The 24,111-nt window shown below is 49.3% G+C and overlaps 1 protein-coding gene across 4 annotated transcripts in view; it reads right to left on the bottom strand.

The window, feature by feature from the left end:
• Nucleotides 1–131: 131 nt before the first annotated feature.
• The window catches only part of LOC117229600 (uncharacterized), an 85,059-nt gene continuing 61,079 nt past the window's right edge, over nt 132–24,111 (bottom strand). For 2 of the 4 annotated variants that reach the window (XM_033486176.2, XM_076520147.1), the window contains exons 3-9: nt 18,412–18,554; nt 16,873–17,090; nt 16,275–16,501; nt 15,567–15,893; nt 9,912–15,431; nt 9,469–9,829; nt 132–9,254 (exon numbers count right to left, since the gene is read on the bottom strand). In XM_033486176.2, the coding sequence (XP_033342067.2) occupies nt 7,291–9,254; nt 9,469–9,829; nt 9,912–15,431; nt 15,567–15,893; nt 16,275–16,501; nt 16,873–17,090; nt 18,412–18,554 (8,760 nt within the window). In that variant the 3' untranslated portion in view covers nt 132–7,290. The remainder of the gene's footprint in view (nt 9,255–9,468; nt 9,830–9,911; nt 15,432–15,566; nt 15,894–16,274; nt 16,502–16,872; nt 17,091–18,411; nt 18,555–24,111) is intronic. The other 2 variants (XM_076520148.1, XM_076520149.1) reach the window with 1 other exon arrangement.

Below are 24,111 nucleotides of genomic sequence, written 5' to 3'. Positions count from 1 at the left end.
ATTTCTCCCGTGAAACCGAAAGAAGAAGCGTGGATAGATTTCGAGAAGAAGAGTAAAACAATGTACATACATACTTCGACTGTGGTATGACTCGGTAGAATAACAAATAAACGTACTCACGGGGGAACACATTTTAAATACAGAACTTTCAGTTTTATTCTGCCAGACCCTCTTCTATCATTACATTACATAAAACGATTAAAGGCTATCCTACCGCTTAAAAGAATTATCATAATATTGCAATATTTTTTCGAGCCATCGGCCTTACCGAGCGACGTCCCTTATATAGAAAATATGTCTTGTTTATGTACAATATGCAATCCTTAATACTTCGACTTGAAAAAGGATTCTCGATATATGTACCTCCGGACAAGTTAATACGCTGTACAGTCATATCCAAGGAGCATTGTTTTCTTCTCGGTTTATTCTTCTTCGCAATCGATAAAAATCAACGAGATCAAGCGATCACTTGCATCATTCCATCACTTCCATTACTTCTACTACGTCGGTTACATCCGTTAATCCCGTTACTTTTTTGTGAATATTTCTCTCTCTCGATTCCTTTCCCCTCCGACGATCGTAATCGCGTTACCCATTCGACAAACAGCGTTTTCGTAATTCTGGTTGGTATCAACGTTATATATCGCTCTCCTCATTCATGTACGATGCTCATCGGTATTGGTAATTAGTATTCCGGTATCTGAGTATACACAATTATCGATAGGGATCCGAGATTCACGGTTTTACAAAGATTTTATTCTCGTTTTCGTTGCGCGCACTGTTTTGTCGTCGATTTAACCCTCAGACGACGGTGATCCGGGTCCATCCCGACCCGGGTTTCCTCGAACGTTTTATACGACTTCTCATCGTTTTCTCAGCCTTCTCTCAGCCTCCGACTTCTTAACTTAAATTGTAATTAATTTTTATTCGGTTCAGTAACGAGGTTGCCTCTATTGGAAGAAGTACGATGAAGAATACAACATCTACAGACCTGGGCTTCGCCGTCCCTACGATGCTTTCGAAAAAGTAAAACGTCCGCCTTCCGAGGGTTAAGAATGAAAAGTAGCGTAGATCAAAGAAATCAACCGATGGAACAAACAAACCAGAAAACACTATTTTCATGGATCGAGCGATCAGTCGATTACAATACGTATCTATTCGTTAAAAAATTACGCGTCCCGTGACGATTTTTTTTAGAAAAGATCGCACACGGAAAAGCCAGCAATAGCAATAGCAATTTCACGCGGAATCTTTCGCACGATGTTCAAACGAACATTTTCCTGTAAATGTCGGTCCTCGTTATTACTACAAATGAAACGAAACGATTCGTTGGACAACCGCGACCGGTCGACGACTCGAGCATCTTGACAATTTTCCGATCGAGTGTTTCGAAGAAAACCAACACGATTTTCCCGACGCTTTCGCTTCCACCGTCGATGGAATAAACAAATTATATAGATTACGATCTATCTTCTAACCACCATCGCTAACTACCAGAAATATTTCGCGGAATTAATAAGATCAAAAAATCGATTAACAAAATTAAATCTGTAATATTGATGTTCAGGCCTTCGATCGTTTTCATTCATTTACATTCTTTTGTATTTTAGAAATTCGAATAAAAATCGGCTCACTCGAATCTCTTGCGATAAAAACTATTCCTTAAAAAACGGTATTGCTTGCGGTCACGATATTTGTTCCATCGACGGTGCAATTCATGCCACCACTTAGGTTTACCAGGATGAGCCGTCCGCTTTGTAAAGTGAAGTTTCGTCAGTATACGTGCCGATTTCGAAAAATGTATAAACAATGATTTCAAATTGAACGACGTAACAATCTATATTGCGAAAACTGTCTGTTAAAAACAAAACGAGAGTTTTATAGGGACTGTAAATTATATAAAAATTGTCTAAACTACTTTCAAATGTACACGTCTCTATAGTTTGAAGTTACAAGTTACGTGAAAAATGTTGTTTGAAAAAAAAGCTCAAATTGTGCGGTAACAGACTGCTAAACTCGATCGAACTTTCTGGTAAATCTAAGAGAAAAGATGTGTTCCCTTCGATCGCTTATCTTCTTCTTGAAATATTTGTAATTCGAAATATTCGCGTTCGGAGAAGCGGTTCGTTTCTTTCGTAACTACGGACATGACTGTACCGGTGTTATTCCGTTATCGTTTTTTTTCTCTTTTTTTACTGTGAATTTCTCTAACACCTTCATCCTTGGTTTGTCCGGTTTGCCCCAGTTCCTATCTTCCCCCTCTATCGCATTAAGTTTACTTAATCTCTCGATCTTCAACTGATTTGTGCTAAACGACAATGCGTAAAATCCTTAATCAATGTACGTTTTGCAGTGCACGGCCCTGTCTCGTTCAAAATGTATTTCTTTCTTTCCTTTATCTTTCTCCCTTTCTCCCACGCACACATGCACACGCACGCATACACACACGCTAGCACACACAAGTACACACACTCTCTCTCTTCCCTCTTTCTCTCCACCCTCTGATTTTTCTCGTCCGATTTGTTCGTCATCCTCCCCGGTCAACGTCAATTTACTCGCGTCGCTATCAGATCGACGCAACGGCGATATCGTCCTCTCGAATACTGGTAACAAGGGGTGTTTCTTTTTTTCGCCTCGAGCGAGAACAAAACAGTAGTCTTAACAAACGATACGATACAAAATATTGTGAATCGTCTCTCGAACAACCAGTGTTAAAGCGATTGGAATCGTTTCCGTCCGACCCGTTCGATCCGTCCCTTTGTCATTTCTCGGTTTCCGTCTCGTTACCGTTCGTTTCCCCGCTACCTTTTACGTTTTAAGTACCTGAAAAAAGCGCTCAGCTTCGAAAAACTTGGCTCGTTCTTAAGCGTTTCGTTTAGGTTCGCATCGTTTCTCCTTAATTAAGTCCACCCACGTGTTGTTTTTACGAAGACTACGGTTACCCCTCTATTATAAATGCGATTGGTACGACTAAAGGTGGCGAAAAAGGCCAGGCTATCACCGACAATCGAATTTTTCTCCTCTTCGATCTTTCTTCTTTTTCTTTTTTTTGTTCCACACGCACACATTTTATAAGCCCCTCTCTTTCTCGTTCCCTTTCACACTATAGCGCGCTCGCTCGCTGTTGCTCTAAACGTAAAAGCTACACGTAAACGTTTCCTTGTCCATTCCTTCAAAAAATACGTATTATTATTTTGGTGCAACGCTTCTTCAACAAAATTTACATCTACACACAGACGCGTCTTTTCTAAAGGTCTTCCCGACCGTTCGCTGCTGTACGCAACACCAATTAAATACCGTCCCCCTTCGCTCGTATCTCTCCCCCTACGCTCATTTCTCACCCTCTGCGTCTCCGCGCCCGTCGTATTCGCGCTCTAAATGTACAGGAAGATAAGAGCCTACTATTAGTTTAAGACGACCGCGACAACTTGGATTTCTTGTCTTGTTCTTTCTTGTCGGCTCCGGCCGCTGAAACCCCGCCGAATCCGAGAGAGAGAGAGAGAGAGAGAGAGAGAGAGAGAGAGAGAGAGAGAGAGAGAGAGCTTGTGTCGTTACGCTATATACAAAATGACAAGCGCAGGATAAACGTGATTCGTGGATGCGATCGAGAACAGGCTAGCGCTTTCTTTCCTCGACGAGCGATCATCAGTGATCACCACCGAAAAAAAACGTGTGATCAATGTGAATCCCCTCGTGTTTTCGTTTTCATCACGTTATTCATTTTCCCCTCGAGCTCTCCTCGAACGAAATCGGATCGTTCCGTTTTAGGTCTATGCTATCGTTTCCCATGAAAATGTTTCCACGACCCGATTTCGCGTACGCGCGCGGAGGCATCGCTCGTTCGCCCTTCGACGGCGTTGCCCGGGTCCATTTCGACCCAGCGTTTAGGAGGTAATCGATTCAACTTCGAGGTTTTGTTTATCCGGTGCAATAAGGACGAGTCGAATTTTCTAGCAGCCAGTTCAAATCGTTCACCATTCGTTTCGGGTCCGACACGCGGGGATCAACGTTGATCTCGGAGAGGTAGATCAAAAAATATCTAAAACGCTCAGTAAAAAAGTTAACCGGCTGCTCGAATGGGCCCGAGCAATGCCAGCTGTGTAATCGCGAGCATTTATTCCCCGAAAGAAAGAAAGAGGAAGATAGAGAGAAAGAGAGACAGAGAGAAAGACAGAGAGAGAGAGAGAGAGAGAGAGAGAGAGAGAGAGGAGGGGGAGTTTACCAGACGATCTCTTGATCAATTTACGTAGAATTTCAAGGGGCGTGATTCGAAGCGATTTATCTCGCAACGAAGGGAACAACAATGTGCCTTGATACGGTGCAATTATGAAAATTCGATCTCGGATCGTCAGAGCCAGCCTCCGCGCCCATGCTCGCCGAAACACGTGCAGCACATAACTTCGACAGGCAACACACACGCACACACGTAAACACACGCACCAATGATTCGCTAGTGAAAAAGGTAGAGAAATCGTTCGAGCAACAGCGGCCGATCGCTCTTTTTTTACTGATGCGTATTCGCGATAGAAATTGTTTAAAAACGCGACGAGAACTACGAGAAAGACGATCGACGCGTGCACGAGGTAGAGTTTCTTCCCTAATCGTCGTCGACAGAATGGAAAAAAGGAAAACAAACGGAGGAAAGAAGATATCTATATCTTACATTGATACACGTTCAGAGCGAAGCAATTGAACTAATACAATTTACACCAGACAGACGACAAGGACGGTCGAAATTTCTCGCCCGTCTCCGCCAGTCTCGCCTACACCTGTTTCCCCTATCTCCTTTTTCTTCTCTCTCTCTCTCTCTCTCTCTCTCTCTCTCTCTCTCTCACACCACTTTCTCCTCCCACGCTATTCCCTTAATCGCGTATCTCGTGTACTCTTCTTTCCTTTCTCTTTCGTTTTCGGTAGCTCGTCCGTCGTTTCATTTATTTCCTATTCTTTTTTTTTTCCTTTTGTCCATCGAAACGGAGTTACTTTGGTTCGTATCACGAAAGGAGATTATTCACAGGAACATTACTTTTCGAAGCCCCGGAAACGCTCAGCCTCGGCGATCGGGGGGGATAATTATTATATCAAACGCGCCGACTAAAAATCAGTTTCTAGCCGCTATTCACACGCGACGAAGTTCTCGAATATAGACGATGCCCGACGATGAACACCCGAAAAATTGATCACCGTGCGTCCTCGTAGCTTAATCGCGCACAACCTTCACAAGTGCCCGCTTACTTTTTTGCTTCTTTTCTTTCTTTTTTTTTCTCCATTTGCTCGACGACGCTGTCCAACGGCTAACTCGCGTTTCTCGGTGACCACAAGGTGATTACTGTAGATTTTGGTGTGCAGAACCGCGCGTCCTAAAGCCGCCTTTCTCCATCATTCTCGGTCTCAGAAAAATTCAACTTCGACAGGGTACTGTGGTTGGTTAATCGAACGAAAAAAATCTTCCCGAGTTCTTTACGAGCTGATCTCGTCGAAGTTTTCTTTTTTCTTTTTCTTTTCTTTTTTTACACGCGACGATTTTCACGGACTATACGTACATGTCGAGCCTCTGAAAAATGTCCTGATCGAACGGAAAACTCTATGAATCCGAAAGCAATTGGGAAAAGCGGTTTTCAGATTCACGTTCCGCCTATCGATTATCTGAGTGCAAAACGAGGGCTCAAAATTTGTTGGACAGCGTAATTTAATTAGAAATTGTAGGCATTCTCACGCGTCACGACAACACACCGAAAGATGATATAAACCTGTCATTCTGAAACAAGGTGAAGCGATTTTGTACTAAAGTGCAGCGATATAATATTATACTTTTAATGAATTATCTACGCAATGTACAGTTTTTTGGGTACTTTTTCTTTTTATACATGCACCGTGACAAGGTATAGTCGGCCTATACGACAGATAAGTTGTTTTCTTATGTATACATACATATGTATATAATATATTATATATATATTGTATTATTATATATCATATGTTATATATATATTATACATATATATACATATGTATGTATATCTCATCGATTTTTCCTATCTCCCGTCTATCTCTCCACACGATATCGTTTAATTCTTCCGTTCTCGGGTTTCGTCGATCATTCATTCGATTCTCCCGTCGACTTTTCTTCTTCCGTCAAAGGTATGATGCTACAATTTACAAGGATGGTGTCGCAATTATAAAGTTAAGGTTCTATATGTACCGAGAAGCGTTACGCGGAAAGGCAAAAGTTCAATGCGTGTTGTCTTACTACGTTACCTCACCGAACGAGATCTATGTAGACTCTATTTTGTCTACTCAGTCTGACCACACTGTGTAAGAACGTGGAATAGTATTTGTCGCGATAGATATACAGTAGAGAGAATTTATAGATTCAGGCTCTTTATAGTCTGCGAGGGGATGTCTCTATCGTCTTTATACAATCGCGGACACGCTCTCCGTTTACATTTGCCAACCGTGCAATTCGTTCTGGATCGCAATCGTGCACCTCATGATCCGCCCCTCGCTTTTCCCATTCACTCTGTCCCTTGCTCTCCCTCTTACTCTCTCCCAAGCGCGCCTAAGCCTCGCCACAAACCTTATCTCTTGACTAGATTGCGTCTCTAATATTCTTAACGATTTAATCTAAGTCTGCCATTCATTTATAATCTGCACCTTACACCTAGGTATCGTAATAACATCTAGCGGTAAAAGGATGATCTATTCTCGCAGAGATCGTACATTTCCTCGCCGTTTCTTTTTCTCTCGCTCTCTCCTCATAACAAAAAAAGCTCTTTCATCTTGCGACCAACGTAACAAATTGTCGGTATGAATTTATATTTACGAAGAAAATCGTCTCGCGAGTAACATTGTCGCCTATGCGGGGGATAGGCACGCGCAAACACACGCACGCACGCACGCACGCACGCGCGCGCGCGCGCACCCATGCATACACAGAGGACAGACAGACACGCAGACATACGCTCGCATACGCACACATACCGCACACACGCAACGAGAGTTACGTGGATATCAGAAAAAATTTCTCCCGCAAAGAACCTTCGCGTTCGCACAGCTACGTATATATGTACAAGCCATTTTTAGTTTCATCGTCTCGTCCGAGTCGCGCGAACAAAAACTATCCCTAATTCGGTTCGGTCGATCAAACGTCTTCCTTCTCTTCCGTCTTCTCCTCCATCTCCAGCATTCGCTCCTCTTCTCCAAGGATGGAGTGGACCGAGTCGCGCGTCGCAGGAATGAGCGTAACATCGTGGCGGCGCACGCGATACTCCGGCGAGCCTTCGATCGCTAGGACTACCTCTTCTTTCCGGTCTGCTTCGAGGACAGCCTTTTCTTGAGTTTCGAGTGTTCGGACTTCACCGACTTTTTCTTCGGTCTTTCGGGAGAGCCGTTACAGCAGGCGCAGCCCTTCTTCACGTGGCCACGCAAGCTTGACCTCCTGGCTCGACAATCGGGCTCGACCAGCGCGATATTTCCGCCCTCGTCGTCCGAAGCTTCGCTCGCCTTGTCGCTGGAGATCATCACCGAATCCTGGATCATTTCGGCGGTGGTCGCTTTGATGCGTTTCGACAGCCCAACACCACCACCGCCTCCGCCAGCACCGCCAACCCCTACGCCTACACCACCGCCTATGCCACCGCCTATGCCACCGCCTATGCCACCGCCTATACCGCCGCCTCCGCCGCCGCCACCACCGCCGCTTTTATGTTCGGCTCGGTTCAGCACCACTCTCGCGTTCACCTGCAGCTTGTCTTTTTTCTTAAGATAACTGCACCGACGTTCGCCACCCACCAGCGACTTCAAGTTCTGAATGTTGTCGTCGAGGCCGTTGCTCAGCGCATTCTCCTCCGGTTGGCTGCCAATTGATTCGCTCACGCTGGAGTCCTCCTCGTCGCTACTGGATCTCGTCCTCTCGGACATCGGGCTTTCCCACGACAGGTAGTCCATCCTCGTTACCTTCGAGGCGATCCGCTTCTTGTTGGTGTAGGTATACTTGTGCGTGGAGAGCATCGGGCCGGCCATCGGTGACAGAGGCGAGGGTATCGTCACGTCGGCCGTGTTCCCGCTGAGCAAGGTCAGGCTCTCGTCCCCGGAGCTTGCCGCGGATGCGTTGTTCACGTTGATCGTCGCTGGAAGCGATTCCGAATCCAGGTCGATGTCCAACTTCATGTTGGACGGGATGCTGGATACGCTGCTCGGCGAACCCTCCTTCGAGCCGTTCCGAGACGCAACCTTCGCCCGGCCTTGCACCTTCGGCGAGTCGTTCTCCAACGAGCCCAAATGCGTCGGCGACAGCCTCGAAATGTCCGAGTTGCTATTCGACGCCTCGTCTTGACTCGAGTTGTCAAGAGTGAGTCGCATGTGCTTCGCCGGGTTCTCGAGGTGCAAGTCCTCCGCCTTGTCTCGCTTCGATCTCTTGGACGAGTCCTTCGAGGATCTGGTTCGCTGGCCGGCGTTCCTCCTGCGCTCGTTGCTAGTCTTGAAATCGCCGACCGGACTGGCGTCTCTGCTGCCGCTCGACGAGTCCAACGACCGGAAGTAAGAACCGCTGTACGACTTCATGCCGAGCGGCTGGCTGCAGGACGCATCCTGCGACGAATGATCGAACGACGGCGAATGGTTCGTGTCGAACAGCAGATCCGCCTCGGGGAACAGATCGCTGGTGCTTGGCTCGTCCACGCCCAGGTCCTCGCACTCTTCCGATAGACTCTTCTGTAGCCTCATCTCGCGTTCGATCGCCGCCGCTTTTCTTTCCATCTTCTGCTGCAACAGTTCCCGGTCCAGCCTCGGATTTAGCGGAGTCTTCATCGCGTTGCTCTTGTTCGTGTACTGCTGAAACGGTTCCAGCGTGTGGTTCATGAAGTACTTCTTAGTGTTCGTCTGGTAAATCTGCCCGCCCGCCATCTCGATCCCCTGGCCTTTGTTGATGATCTGTAGCACGCTCTGCACGTTCTCCGAGTTGTCGGCGTATCGTGAGTTCAGCGGTTCGATGTTTAACGAATTTGTCGAAGTGGGTACGTATCGCCACGGCGTGTCCGGCGACACTTTGCCCTCCGGCTCCCAAGCTTCCTGCAGCCTCGCGTTCCCGTACAGCAGGCCGTTTCCGACGACCTTGCAAGATACATCGATACCTTCGGCCGACTGTTGCACCGGCGACTCCTGGCTGTCGGAGCTGCTTGGACCACCTGTCACCAAAAACTGGGCTGTGTTGTCGATGCCCCCCGACTGCTTGCTCGTCACTATCGTGGACATGGAATCTGTGCAAGACACGAGTTCTTGTTAATCCCCGGCGATCTTTGCGGATCGCGAGAACGCAAGAACGTAAGAACGCAAGAACGCAAGAACGAGATAACGCGGAATACGCGAAAACGATCTACACAATCGGCTACAAGACAACTCGCTTTTTTACAACTTTCCTACTTGATACTTCGACTACTTACAAAACATAAAGTAAAAGAGGAAAACACTAACCGATCGTCGCGTTATTCTGCAACGAGGTCGCGCCGCTAGAAACGATCGAGTTGGACGCGATCAAGCTTTTCGGTAGGTTCACCGACGACATACCCATAGCGTCGTCGATTTTTCTTTTGACCGTTTTCGGCGAGATGATCTTGCCGCCTGAAATGATGTCCGTCGACGCCACTTCCTTCGCATCTTTCTGTTGTTGCTGGTGCTGGTGTTGGTGGTGTTGATGTTGGTGTTGGTGTTGATGTTGGTGTTGATGTTGGTGTTGCTGTGTGGTGTCGTTCAGCATAGAGACGTCCGACTGGCTTGCGAAAGCGAGAGCGATCGTGGCTCCTGGTTGAATGGCCACGGGCTTGTCGTTGTGAACCTGTTGAAATTTGACTCGTGTTAGAGTGCGACCAGTTCCTCGGCAGCCGGGGACTACGTGAAACGCGTTCGTGCCAACAAACCTGTGTCTCCTGGGGCGGTTTCTTCTCGGGCGTGTGGGCGATGGCTGCCGTGGTCGGCGTCAGGCACACCACATTGTCCGACTTGAGTCCGCCGGACGTCGACAGTTTGTGCATCGACGAATTGAATAGCCTAGCGCTCTGGAGCGTGAGGTTTGGATTGCTGGTGATGACGCCGCAGATCTGCTGACTCTCGGACGCCTCGTTCAGATTCCGTTGTATCAGGCCGATTGCGGAGTTGCTTTTGTTGACGACGATTGCGTTCGTCGGGGCCTCGACGCTTGTCGCGACCGTTGCGACCGTCGAGTCGCTTTTCGCCATGCTGAGGTCTCCGACGATGCCGGTTTTTTCTGTTTCAGAGGCAAAAGAGCCGCCGGTGCCAGTCGTCTGCGGAATCACCACCGAGGCGGCTTGCACGTTCTGCGCGGCAGCCAACGTCTGGTTGCCAGACAAGGTCTGCAGTGTCGGGATCTTCACCTGTTTGACCTGCGCCGGCTGCGAGATGATCTTGCCCGCCTGATTCAGAAAGGACTGGAGGACCAATGTGTTCGAGACGCCCGTGTTCCCGGTAGTTCGAACCGTGGCGGGCACGGTGGCGAGCAGCTTGGAACCGCTGGACACTATCGTGAATTGCTGGGCGCCCTTCATCAGGTTCATCGGCAGGATATAGTTGGTGCCTGGGACCAGAACCGCCGTACTGCCCATCTTCCCGGTGACCGAGGCTAGAGCCTCGCTTACGCTCACCGAGCCGGTTTGCACGGCTTCCTGAACGATCACCGCCCTTGGCTGACCGGAACCCGGCTCCGCGAAGATCAGGTTTCGCCTCTTGACGTTCAGCTCGACCCCGTCGTTCGAGTCGTTGGTCAGGTTTCGCACCTCGGCGTTCGCGTCCGTCACGCTGGCGACATTCCCGGTCGGCTCTTCGGGGGGCGGGAACCCGGCAGGGCTGTCCTGCACGTGCACCACGCCGCTCGACGAGTCCTCACTGCCCATGGTCCGGCCGAGATCGTCGGTGCTCGGGCTCAGCTCCGAGTTTTGCTGGCCGACCGGCTTCACCTTGTTCGCGCCAGACTTTTTTCGCTTCGAGGATTGGCTGGGGTTTGTCGGTGGATTCGATCTTCTTCTCGGAGCTGGTTTGTTGTTTAAATCCGGCGAATTCCGTAGCTGCTCCGCGTACTCGTCCAAGATGGCGTAGATCCTTTGCGCGGTCTGCTCGTCCTCCTGCGGCTTTTGCTGCGGCTTTGGGATCGGCGAAGCCTTCGACGTGTTGGTCGCGCTTGTCTTCAGAGTTTTCGGCGCCGACTTTTTCACCGTTTTCGCGGACGGCGGTGTGGGTGGTGTCTTCCCAGCGGAGGGTATCGGCGCGGGTGCCGGTGTCACGCACGGACTGGAAGAACTCTGCGAGGTCACGCTTAGGGCAGGCGAAGCGGCGGGTTGACAATAGCTCGTAACCACGACGACGGGCGTCGAGTTCGGGGTTTTCGCGGCTACCGTGCCGGTGCTCTGGTTCACGTACGCCAGCGAGACCTTTTGTGAGAAGATGTCCTGCTGAAAGTTTACGGCGCTACCATTGCTTGCAAAATCGTTGTTGGTCTGCTGTTGTTGCTGCTGTTGCTGCTGTGTGGGCATCAGCAGCTGTTGTGCGAGGGCGCTCACAGAAACCTGTTGCTGTTGCTGTTGTTGTTGTTGCTGCTGCTGTTGTTGTTGCTGCTGCTGTTGTTGCGATTGCGGTTGCTGCTGTTGTTGTTGTTGTTGTGGCTTACTAGCTTGCACGGTCTGTTGCGTGGTGGTTTGCGTCTGCACGGTGGTTGTCGCCGCAGTCGATATCATTTGATGAGTCTGCGGCTGGATCGTGCTTCTCTCCTTGACCTGCTCCAACACGCTCTCGAACTCCCGAAGTTGCTCGAGCGTGGTCGAGCTTACCTGGTTCGGTACTTCAATGGGCGAGCCGATCAGACTCTCCGTTCTCACCGTCGGCGGTTGTTGTTGCTGCGACTGTTGCTGTTGTTGTTGTTGCTGTTGTTGTTGTTGCTGTGTCTGTTGCTGCTGCTGCAACCTCGGCGTCGTTAGAACCGCCTGGATGGCTCCAGTGATGTTCTGCTGACGGAGCGGCGCGGATGTTCGAATGATGTTTAGCTTGACCACGGGTGTCCTGCCGGCCGGTATCGAATTCGCGTGAGATATCGTCGGGATGATATTCAATTGGCTCGGGTTCGTGGTGGATATCGTGACTGGGATTTTGTGCGTGTATATCACCCCCGGCGAGGCGTTCTGGACGTTCTGCACCAGCTGCGTAAGCGTCTGATTCGCGGTGTTGGGGCTCGCGGCAACGTTCGTCGTGTTGCTGGCCGTTGAGCTCTGCACGATGTTCAATATTTGCCTGCTGGTGGACAGCTGTAACGCGTTCGGAATGTTAGCGATCGACTGCACGTTGATCCCGGCGGCAGCGTTCGGCTGTTGACTGCTCGGAACCGACGTCTGCACCGCCTTCGACAGATTCGCGGTCTTCTGCGGGGACGCGGCCTGAACGAGTGTCTCAGACGCAGGCCCGGACACCGCACCGGACGTCGCGTCCGTCGACAAGGTGTAGATGGTTTTGCGAAAGGCCTGCTGGAACTTGGGCAAGCCGGCGTTCTGACCGGACTGCGTTGTGTTCGTTTTGGCCGCGGTCAGTCTCTCATATGTGTTTCTAGTCGCGTTCTCCGTGTGTTGGTTCTGTCGCGAGAAACTACCTACACCTCCACCACCGGTGGCGGCGTCCTCCATGTTCTGCAGACTGAGCACATTCCTCTGGCTGGAGACCAGGTTCGGATTCACGGATGCTAGCTGGTAGGTGCCGTCCGGCTTGCAGACGATCTGCAGCTGTTCAGATGCGATCGTCGCCGAGCCGATGGCTGAGCCGATGGTCGAGCTTGCGGTGGTCGTTGTGGTAGTGGTGGTGGTCACCGTTGAACACGGGGATAGGGACTTCTTCGGCGATGACTGGTTCTGCTGATTCCGACGAAGAATCGGCCCGGTCCTCGGACTGGAGTCCGAGTCAAGCTGGCCGGAGACGTTGGCCGAGGAGGCCGGCGAGCCGTCCGGTGGCTGATTGGCCTCTTCGCCGACATCGGGCAGCGCCGAGGACCTGGGTGGCGGGGTCTGGCCTGCCGGGCTCATGCCGACTCCGCTGTCGTGACCCCCCGACGAGGGCGTACCCGGCAGCTGGATGCTGCCCGCGACGCTCGGAGTTCTGTTGGGTCGGGGCGGAGTGTTGCCGCTGTTGACCGAGCCCGAGTTCGGGCTCTGTGGAATGTTTCGGGAGAGCTGCACCACGTTCACGGTGGGCCGCATCCGCGGCGGCACCATCATGTCCAACGAATTCATACCCGGCACGTTCTTCGCTAAGATGTCCGAGTCTCGGACAGCTTTTGCCAAAATGTCGAACTTTCTCTTTCCCAGGCCTGACTTTGAGTTTATGCCACGGCCTTCGCTCGCGGCCAGGTCCGACTTGTCCGCGTTCGTCCCGCCGGTTCCCTTCTGCTTCTGATAGGTTGACATCGCGTTCTTGTTTGGAGGGAACGGCATGTTCTTCTGGATGTTCATTAGCTCACTGGTGATGTCCCCGGTACTCAACCGCTGCTGCTTCTTCGAGCGAATTAATCGTCTGTCGATCTCGTCCGCTCGGGTCAGCACGATCTTCGGATTTAGGTTCAGCGTACTGAGCATCGGAGCGAACTTGCTCACGCTGCTCGCGTTGTTGTCCATGTTGTTGTGATCTTTGCTTTTGTTCAACAGGTTTTTTTGCAGTATTTGAGAGATTCTGGTTGGCTTCTTCGTGTTCTGTGGCCTGAACATCCTGAGAGACTTGAGCACCGCGGGATCGCTTCTTCTCTCGGTGATGATCAGCGGCGCGGCAGCCGTGTACGCGGACCCTTTGATCGTCTCCCTTTTATCCTCGTCCATATCAGCGGAGAACAGGGTGATGATGTCGTTGCTGCTGACATCGGAGCCGCTCGCGTCCTCGTTGGCGTTGCCATGCCGTACGTTTTCGTTCACCAGCATGTGGAAGTGCGAGACAGACTCGACGGTCAACTTGGTCGACTTGGACCGCTTCTTGCTGGTCTCCTTACCAGCCGGTTTGCTCGACTTCTTCTTCGCTTCTAGCCGGCACCCGTCGCTGCCCAAGCTGTCCGTCTGGCTGTCCTGCGTGTTGCTGTCGCTGTCGGAAACGGAGCTATTCCTGAAGTGCTTCAACTTCCGATCGGCGCTGTCGTAATCGCTCTCGGACGATTCCAGCCGATGGATCTTCCTCGCCCTGCTCGCTCGCCTCACCCGTAGCATACTGCCGCTGTCCGAGTCCGTGGTGGTGGTGTCGTCTAAGCTCCTCCTGGTCGAGGACCTCTTGTAAGTGCCGGCTGGCTGGAAGCTGCCAAATTGCTCGGAGTTGTCCGAAGGTAGGTCGACCCATTGCTCGTAGCCCTTCTCGATCCCAAAGAATATGTCCTTGGTGTCGTCCTCCGAGGGCCAGTCCTTGAACTGCGAATAGTCGATGTTGAGATACTTCAGCTCCTTGTTAGTGTTCCTCATCTCTTCGGCGTTCTCCAAGTACCGCTCGCAGAGGCCGTTCAGCTCTTTCCAGTCGAGGACCCAGGTGAGCATATGGTAACGGGGACTGCTGAGAACCACGGACAGGTCGTCGCAAAGCTGAGGCGACAAGCCGAGCTTCTGCCCGTCGAGCACCTGGTTCGGCACCGATTTCTCGTCGTAGTTTGCGGAACCGGTGACCGCGTCCCCCTTGATCAGGATCAGCGCGTCCAGCGACCTCTCCATGTTCCTGGACGCCGGCTCGCTCACCTCGGAGAGCCCGGACGGCTTGCCGAGAGCTCCGGTACCAGAGATGTCGTTGCCCGTGAACTCGCCGCAGTGGAAGCAGAGCTCGCCTAGCGGCGTGCCAGACAGGGTGTCTCTCTTCGGGTGCAGTGGACACTTGTCAGTCGTCGGGATCCCGGACTCGCCTTTCTTCGCGGTGGTCAGCAGGCTCTTGAGCAGCTGATCGGTCCGCTCGAAGGTCTTGCTGACCTGCCCGTTCTGGAAATCGAGGCCCTTCTTGCTCGTCAAGTCCGTCGCGGTCTCTCCTCTCTTCTCGCCGCCTTCGGTCTCGATCTCAGCCTCGGTTCCAGGCCCGGTCCCAGTCCCATTAGAATGATGGCCGTCCAACGCGTACTTCAGTTTGTCGACACCCTCGCCAGACTTTGGCCTGTCCTCCTTCGTTTTCCCGCACGCCACCGCGATATCCTTGATCCTGTCGTAGCAGGTCCTAGTCGGGTGCAACGAGAACGCCGTCAACACGCACTCCCTAGCGATCCCGATGTTGCTACCGACCACGTCGGCCAGCTTCAAGAACTGCGTGCTCAACCGCTTCGCCGTCTCGCGGACCTTGTCCTTGTCCGACTTCGCTTTCTGACTCTCCAGCTCATTCATGTCCGTCGTCAACGCTCTTATATACAGCTCGATCACCAGGGGTTTTATGCTGTCGCCAAACTGCAAACGAAACATCGTTTTAAGAAGGGTTCGATCATCGGTCGAGGATCAAGGGCTGCTACGAGGGTTCCCAAGGAAACTCTCGGAGCGTCCCTCGTTCTCGTTCAGGTTCATTCAGTCGACGGGAAGACTCACGTGTTTCGCGAGTACCGCGCAGAAGATATAAATGTGCTGAGCGCTCTCGGCGGGTTCGATCAATTTCCGTATCATCCCCGGCAACGTGGAGGCGACGTCCTTCAATTTCGAGTGCAACGACGCCCAGGAGTTCAGGATCTGCTCGAGAATGTTCGCGCCCGTCTCCGGCACGGGCCGCACCATCCCCGCGGTAACAAGATATTGTGCAACCAATTCGGCAGCCTTTATCGAATTCCTCCAAACTCGCGCGGTCCCATATTTCGTTGGTTTTTCGCCGCTGAGCCTCTGGACCAATTCCAGGCCGTCGCTAAGATCCATTAATTTTAACTGGAAAGAATCGGTCTTATTAGAACTGGGAAACTAACTCCGCAGTTTCTATTCGATCTGTGTGTGTTGTTGCGGTAGCGTCTCGATAACCGTAACCCACCCGTTTTGACCCCGGCGTATCTCTTACGACCTGTTATACCGATTTCTAGTGCGTGACATGGACATTGCCGAAATTATCGAGACGTTACCGTAACACGATTCCGCGGAACGAACGATAGCGACTGTGGACAGCCACAGGGGGCCATCGACCAAGTCGAAGCAGATGCCGAACAGCCCCGGCTTTCTTCTTTCTTTCATTCTTTCTCTTTCTCTCTCTCTCTCTCTCTCTCTCTCTCTCTCTCTCTCTCTCTCTCCCGTCTTGCTCTCTCCGGCGGTACTCACTTGAGCGAATATATCTTGCGTGCGTTTCAATTTATACAATAGAACGATATAGACGTCGATCATGTAATGAACGTGATGAGAATCCGAGACCGAGCGCAGCCGATCGCTTTGCCGCAGGGAACGTACGCAAGCGGCGGCGAGGTTCACCGCTATGTCCTCGCAGCGGTCCTCGCAAAGTATTTTCAGCCTCATCGTTAACAGTTCGCCTTTCTCCGAACAGCAGAATTCTGGAAAATTCGAAAAGATCATTCGTTCGTGAGACTCGCTCATATCGGTGTGTCCGAAACGTTCGTCGCGTTTGCATGATTTCTTAGTTTTCGAATTGCGCTAAATTCTCCCAAATTGTCCCTCAGCTTGGAAACAAAAATGGACAACTTGGGAAGACGAGATACGATTATTCGAGCCTCGCGGCTCTCGTTCTTACAGTTGCCGATTATCAGCAACTATAAAAGACGAGCCGCGAATAATCGTATCTCCTCTTCTCAAAGTGTCCGTTTTCTGTTTCCAAGCGCTGAGGGACAATTTGGGAGAATTTAGCGCAGTTTTGAGGATCGAACGTTTCGTCCTTGACAATCGTAATTCGAGATGCACACGGTACCCTCTTCATGTTCGGAATCCGGTTGGCCGTTAAGTATGCTGTCGAGTGCGGGATGAGTCCATGGATTGTGCACCAGAGCTATCAGGGCAGTGCACCTGGGTGCAGCGGGGTGTTGCACCAGGTGAGACGCGCACCTCTGTAATGTTACGCTGAGGTGCGTCTTTGTCGCGGGTGACAACTTTGGCCACTCCCCGCGCAGAACCAATTTCAACGTGTGTCTGCAACAAATCGATCCAAAAATGTGTATCAACGTTCTCGTTCGACGCGAGGCGAGGCGACGCGATATAACGACGATTCAACCTGCCTCGCCGGATAATTAACTCGTCGATCGCGAGTACCTATTTCTATTTATTCTCCGACGAACGCGGGCACGACGCGAGCAGATTTATTCCACCGAGAATAACGTTACGACAAGATACGACACGATACGATACAGAGAAATGGAAATTGATTCCAAGATGCGATTAAACGCGTGCTTACTTTACGTGTATCGGGGTATTCCTGTCCTCGGTTAAAGGGGGACACCATCCTAACGGTTCTAAAAAAGAATCTATTTTTTCTTTTTGATTTTTTTCAAGATTCAAATGTTTGGAATGTTACGTTAACGCGATATTTCGAAGTTCGAACACTTAGTGATTGAAGGCCAAATTTTAAAAATCGTGTTTTATCAGAGTGAGAAGTTATCTTAAAAATTGTTCAAATTTTATGGAGATTTTATAAGCATTTAAAGTTGATTGTTCGGGATAAAGAAGCTGCTTTTTCTTCAAACTAGTTTATGTATTAACAAAATAACTTTAATTCAGACTTTGGAAACAACGAATAACTTCACAATATTGTACGATCTTTACTTTTGAAGAATCGGAAAGCAAAGCTGAAAGTTACATTCGTATCCTCTTAGAAAGACTAAATCTTTCATTTAGTAATTAACTAGACAGCGGATTTTTATGCAGAATAGACATTGTTTACATGAACTGCAAGGAATAGAGACTAAATAACAGAAGTTCATTCTTTCATTGATCCTTTTAATAGATAAAAAATAATAGATCGACATTTTAAAATTATATAATATTTTAATCTGTATAATATCTTAAATGATAGCTATCCAATTTCGACATAAATGCATAAAATCCTCAGAGTTCAGTAATTACCTACAACAAAAAGTTCCCTAATTTTACCTCTTTCTTAACGCCTTAGGGTGGTGTCCCACCTCGATCGACACGATGACTCGAAGACAGAAGAGTTTCTTCTGCCTTCTATGCTTTAACCCGAAGCAGTCTTTGCGACGAAAATAAAGAAACAAGACGAGCGTCTTGCGATTTTGTGTAAACGCGACGTAAACATGAACGCGGACGCGAACAAATCGAAGAATCGGCTTGCCGCGTGATTGCTCGAACGCGAAGAATAACAACGGAGCAGGAGGAGCGGGAGGAGAAAGGGGTGGGCGAGGAGGGACAGAGGACGATAGAATCCCGGACAGGAGGATAATTGCGTTGGTTGTTCGATGATACGGGAGAAACGTCGATCGACGCTAGTACTCACTTGTGAGCCCATTCTATGAGAGACTGGGTGGCCTCTGGCGTTGCCCCAGGAATGAAATTGGTGACATGCTCCCAGGCGGACAGAAGTGCATTCACCTTGTCGCCGTACTTCTTTTTGCTGTCACTCAATGTCGCTTCAAGCCCCTGGAAAATCGTACGGTGAATCGGTGAGCAGTCGATTAAATACAAATAAAAGGGTCGCCGAGCGTTTGCACGAGAGCGCAAGACCCTGCTTCGTTCTGCTTCGTCCTGCATCACCCTGACGGCACGACCGTTCGCGATACTTTCGCAGGAAAAGTACTTCGAGCAGCCCTAGCGGGATGCGAACCGACCCGCTTCAAGGTTTCCTTAAACTACTTCCACGATTCGCAGAGCCAAGTCCTTTACCTTCCTTGGACCCTTTCTCTCTCTCCCTCTCTTTCTCCTTCGCGCTTACAACCTTTACCTGGCTTTTCACGAAGGCTACAAGAGAAATTTCTGATTCGTTAGAAAATAAAAATCCCGAACCGGGTCATTTCGTTTTCCGCCAATGCAATAAATCCTCCCCAATTGTCGCTCAGCTTGCAAACAAGATTGGACAGCTAAGGAAGAGGGGATACGATTATTCGAACCTCCTTTTCCTACATTAATCATTTTGTTCCCAAGCTGACCGTCAATTAGGGAGAATTTGCTGTAGTTCCAGCGTTAAAGACCCGAAGAGAAGCGATGTCGAAGACGAAGAGAAAAAAAGAGGGAGAGAGAGAAACGAAGCTCCGAGGAGGAAAGCTTTGAGAATCGTGCTTTCAGTCCCCTTCGCAACTAGACCAGTCGACGAGAGCTTGCCCGAAGGAATGTTCGGCGAAAGGAAGAGGGAAAAGGCGGAGAATGGTTTCCGGCCAGCAGTAGTCAGCAGTAGCAAGCAACGGCCGGCCAAAAGATCCTGGGAGTCGATAATACTTTGGAAAACCGGTCCCGGCAAACCTGACCCGTGATATCGACGCGTAAAAAAACAACATTCCCATGCAGCCAACGCAGCTTCCGGTGCAATACTTAGGCGGCCAAGTATTCCGGAAGTTTCGCCTCGATCAGCCTTGGCTAGGCTCGACGATTCTTTCCTTCTTGCTCGATGGTCGAGCCGTTGAAATAGCACGGGAAACACAGCCTCTCTGTTCGAGCATCGAGCGCAGAAATAATTAGCGACCGCGGACTGGCGCTATCAATCCTCGAGAAGAATAGAAGCGAACGGGAGAACAGAAGAAAAGAAATTGATCCGTTCCGGTCGAGCCGCGGACATTGGACACGCGGAATCGACGTCGTTCCATATCATTTTCGCATCAATTATTTCACAGATTTCCGTCAAGGTTTGCGGCAATCCGACATACACGTGGAAGTACGAAACCGGGAGAAGGATAAGACAGTGAAAAAATCCTGATCGAGAAGGAAGGCACGCGATTCAGTATACAGCAATGTCTCCCTTACCGACGGTCAGATTGCGCAGAAAAATGGACAATTTGGGCAGAGGAGATGCGATTGTTCAAGACTTTTGAGCGAGACAAAATTTTGCCAAAAGGCTCGAATAATTGTATCTTCTCTTCCCGAATTGTCCATTTTTCTGGACAATCCGAGCGTCAATTAGGGAGACATTACTGTACAGTAATAATCGTATCTGCATTACTGTACAGTAATGTCTCCCTTACTGACGCTCAGGTTGTGTACAGAAATGGACAATTTGAGAAGAGCAGATACGATTATTCGAGCCTCGCGGCTCGTTTTTATAATTGTGGACAATATATAACTATAAAAATAAACCGCAAGGCTCGAATATTCGTATCTCCGCTTCCTAAATTGTCCATTTTTGTGGTCAATCTGGGCGTCAGTTACTGTACAGTAATGTCTCCCTTACTGACGCTCAGGTTGCGTACAGAAATGGACAATTTTTGAAGAGGAGATACGATTATCCGAGCCTTGCGACTCCTTTTTATAATCGTTGACAACTTATAACTATAAAAACAAAGCACAAGGCTCGAACAATCGTATCTCCGCTTCCCAAATTGTCCATATTTGTGGACAACCTGAGCGTCAGTAATGGAGACATTACTATACATAGTTCGTCAACGAAAGGCAAACGCGGTCAGGATATTGAAAAAAAGTGAGTTATCGTTGCAAGTGTCCGGAGTTCGGTATCGGAAATAAATGGCCGCGGACTCGGGGAAGTTGCTCGGTCTTCCGAGGATTAATCTCGGATCGGTTGGGTCTCCGGAGGACCACGAGGGGCTCCTCTCTCTCCGTTCGAGGCGCGGTCTGTCCGCCTGTCCAATTGGTACGATAACGTATCTCCGGTGACTGTTATCGACGCGCGAGAAATTAGGTCTTGCCGGTCCGTACCTTTGACCCGCGAAAAACCTCTAACAGGATGAGAAAGCGGCGCGCGGAATCGGTCGGAACTCGCGCGCAAACATCGGGGCGGAAGAGCCCGCGAAAAGCGAAACGAGAAACGAGAAACGCGAAATGCGAAACACAACGGCCGCCGGAATTCGGTTCAATATCGGAAGGAAATTGACAGAATTTCCGCGTAACGCTGACGCGAGCGCGCGAGCGGGCGGGCGGGCTCGCATTATTGAAACGTTGGAATTTATGAGTTAATATCGGAAATCCTTCACGCGCGACGTATCGAATTTCGGCCTCGGCTCCGAGGCAACCCGTCGGCCGACTACTCCTTGTCTTCTTTTTTTCTCCCCCTGCGCTTCGTACCTCGGTACGAACTGAAAATCGGGAAAACTCCGAAATCGGGGCCGACGGTATTCCCCGCCGACCATGGTAGGGGCCACCGAGAATCGTTTTCGGATTTTAGCGAATCTTTCGGTCCATTGAAATTCGCGAACCGCGAGATCGAGGGACGAGCGAGCGGCGTCTGCGAAGAAGGAGCCCTAGAAACGGAGAAGAAAACGAACCGATAGGGTAGCCGGGGCAGAGATTTTTCCCCGTGAAAATAGGATGGCGATGGGGGTGGGTGAGGGGGGAGGCGGTTTGCTCGCGTAACTTGCAAATGGGGAAAGTTACGCGAAACTGTAATTTAGAGATTGGGGAGATTCGTGCAAGTAACAGACTCTCGTGTTTTTCCGGGGCGAAACTTTTTCTCCGGGGCGAGTCGAATTTTTGTACCGGCTAACGGTACAAATTCTACCGATTTCTCTCTCTCTCTCGCTCTTCCGCGTTCCCAGCGGAGATAATTGATTCCGGCCCAACGTAAGCGCCAGGAACTCGCGTTATTTTCCGGCAGAGGTGTTCCGATGCTCGAACATTCAAGTAATCGCGATTCGAGGCGAGTCGCGGACACGGTTTCCGATGCGATCCGAATACTCGACTAAACCGATCGATCGAATAAACCCCGAGTACGTACACGAAAGAAACCGAGTCGCTCCGACAGGAACGAGTGGCTCGAATGAATCGAGCGGTTCGAAAGAAACTGAACACTTCGAAGAGCTCCGAATGATCGAAGTCTGCAGTTTACGGCGCTCATTTCCGTATAGATCACACATGCACACAGTGTACGTGTTCATACATCCTAAGATACAAAAACCGATTAATTTAAGAACAGATTGTTGAAGCACCGCGCATGTATTATTATATATGAAAAGAATGTTTCGATAAAAGTTGTTCGATATGAAGTAGGACATGAAATAGTGCACTCAGTTATCTTATGCATTAACTTCTTAAGATGTTATTATATAATACATATATGTAATAATGATAACGGTATCAATAAAAGTATGTGCAGATAATAAACGCAGACTTTGTTCATTAAGAGCTCTTCGGAGTGTTCAGTTTCTTTCAATTTCTCTTCCCTTTCTCGATTCTTTCAAGCTTCCCGGTTCCGTTAGGATGTGCTCGATTTCTTTCCAATATTCGATTCCATCCGGGCGACTAGGTTTTTTCGAGTATTCGGTTTAATCGAAATATTCGAGTCGAGCATATCCTCAATAATAAATATAATAATAATAAATATCAATAATAAATATCAAATATATCAATAATAAATAAATAAATATATATAATATCAATAATATAATAATAATAAATATCAATAATAAATATAATAATAATAAGATAATTTTCAAGGAAGATTTCATTTTCTCGAGTTTTCGCACGGCTCTAATTTCCAGCGGAGAAGCTCTCGTTATCGCGTTTCGAGGTCCGGGACCGACCGCGAAAATATAACGGAATAATTGCTGGACATATCCGGAAAGGCCTCCGTAATGTCCCGTCGAATACGCGTGGGGTATGACGTTTATTGCGCGCTTGAATCATCAGTTTAACCCACACATCGGGAAACCTGTTCGCGCGCGGACGTGTTTGATAACGAACGAATCGAAATTGATAAACGGGGAAAACAGCTCGCCGAGTGGACGATGGGAGTCGAGTCGGTTTTTCCCTCGCAACGCTGTGCCATCTTTCCATTTGTCGCGCGTTTCAACAACTCCTCGACAACGTGTTTGCCTTTTCTTCGAAAAAGCAAAAAGGAACGACGGCACCGCGTATATATGTAGTTTGCCGGAAATCGGTGGGCGTCGCGGGCGCACGACTGTTCCGCGTCGGATGAAATATGGAGTTGTTGGGGAATGATTATCTCGTGTTCCTCTATCGGGCTCGGTCGCGGTAAATTCAAAGGCGCGATAAGGTCGGCCGAATGGTTGTACGGTTCGAAGAATGGAAAGCTCTGCCGGGGATACAAGAGGAGGAAGAAGAGCAGCAGTATAAAGGGTCTCTTCCAATTAGAGGTTTCATTTTGTATAACTCGTTATTTTGCCGTCCGTCGAACAATTTGTTGTCACGTTTCGACAGTTGACAAGCGAAAACTACGGATACGTGAATAAAAAATGGAACGTTACGTGCTCCAACAACGCGTCGAAGTTGTTCAAATTCTGTACAAAAACAGTGAAAATTACGCTGGCCATTTGGCCGACAATGCTTTCATTGTTAACACGTTAAGCGCCAAAAGCCTGTTGTTTTGTCTTCCTTTCCGTTCAGCCCGGGGTATAACGTTCTGTAAATCCTGCTTTAATGATACTCGTTAAGATTTTCTTTGGTAACGAGTAATATTCAGGTACACTCATTCGTGATGAGTGAATTTATTCAAGAATTTATTTACAGAGAAGGATATAATTCATTTTAATCCTTTGCACTCGAAGCTATTTTAACCGTAAACATAAAATAATTTCTCTGACTTATAGTTGTGGGCCGTAGCATCGCTCGTCACTGCTCATCCGCTACCTGAGCGCGGCCAATCAAACGTTTGCCTTCCTAATCCTCTCTCGTAAGCTTTTCCTTTACGACAGCCCTAATAAACACCGAATGTGCGTCAGAACTCTCGTCCTTCGCTAATCCTCAAAAACCCTCTTGAAACTGCTCCCAATAAAACAATTATCCGAACTTTCGCATACCTCGACTCGCACAGACCTTTCCTTTCTCCCCCCCACCACACACACACACATCCAAGAGAATTTCATCTTTTCCTTTCTTAAGACTGTCCTCGCAAACGCTACAGAAAAAGGCATCTCCGCGAAGGTCGAGTCAGTCACCCCAGTCGGTTCGGTCAGTTCCAAAAACTCTGTACACCTCCACACTACGCTAGCCGCGCCCGTGCACGCTCATAGACAGGAACAAACAGTATGACTAAAGAGAAAACATTGTGATTCACTTCCATTCCCCACTAAATAGTATT

The sequence above is a fragment of the Megalopta genalis genome, chromosome 3 (genome assembly GCF_051020955.1).
Source record: "Megalopta genalis isolate 19385.01 chromosome 3, iyMegGena1_principal, whole genome shotgun sequence".
NCBI classification, from domain to species: Eukaryota; Metazoa; Arthropoda; class Insecta; order Hymenoptera; family Halictidae; genus Megalopta; species Megalopta genalis.
Note: the sequence above shows the minus strand (reverse complement) of the source record. Positions and strands in the feature narration are given on the sequence as shown.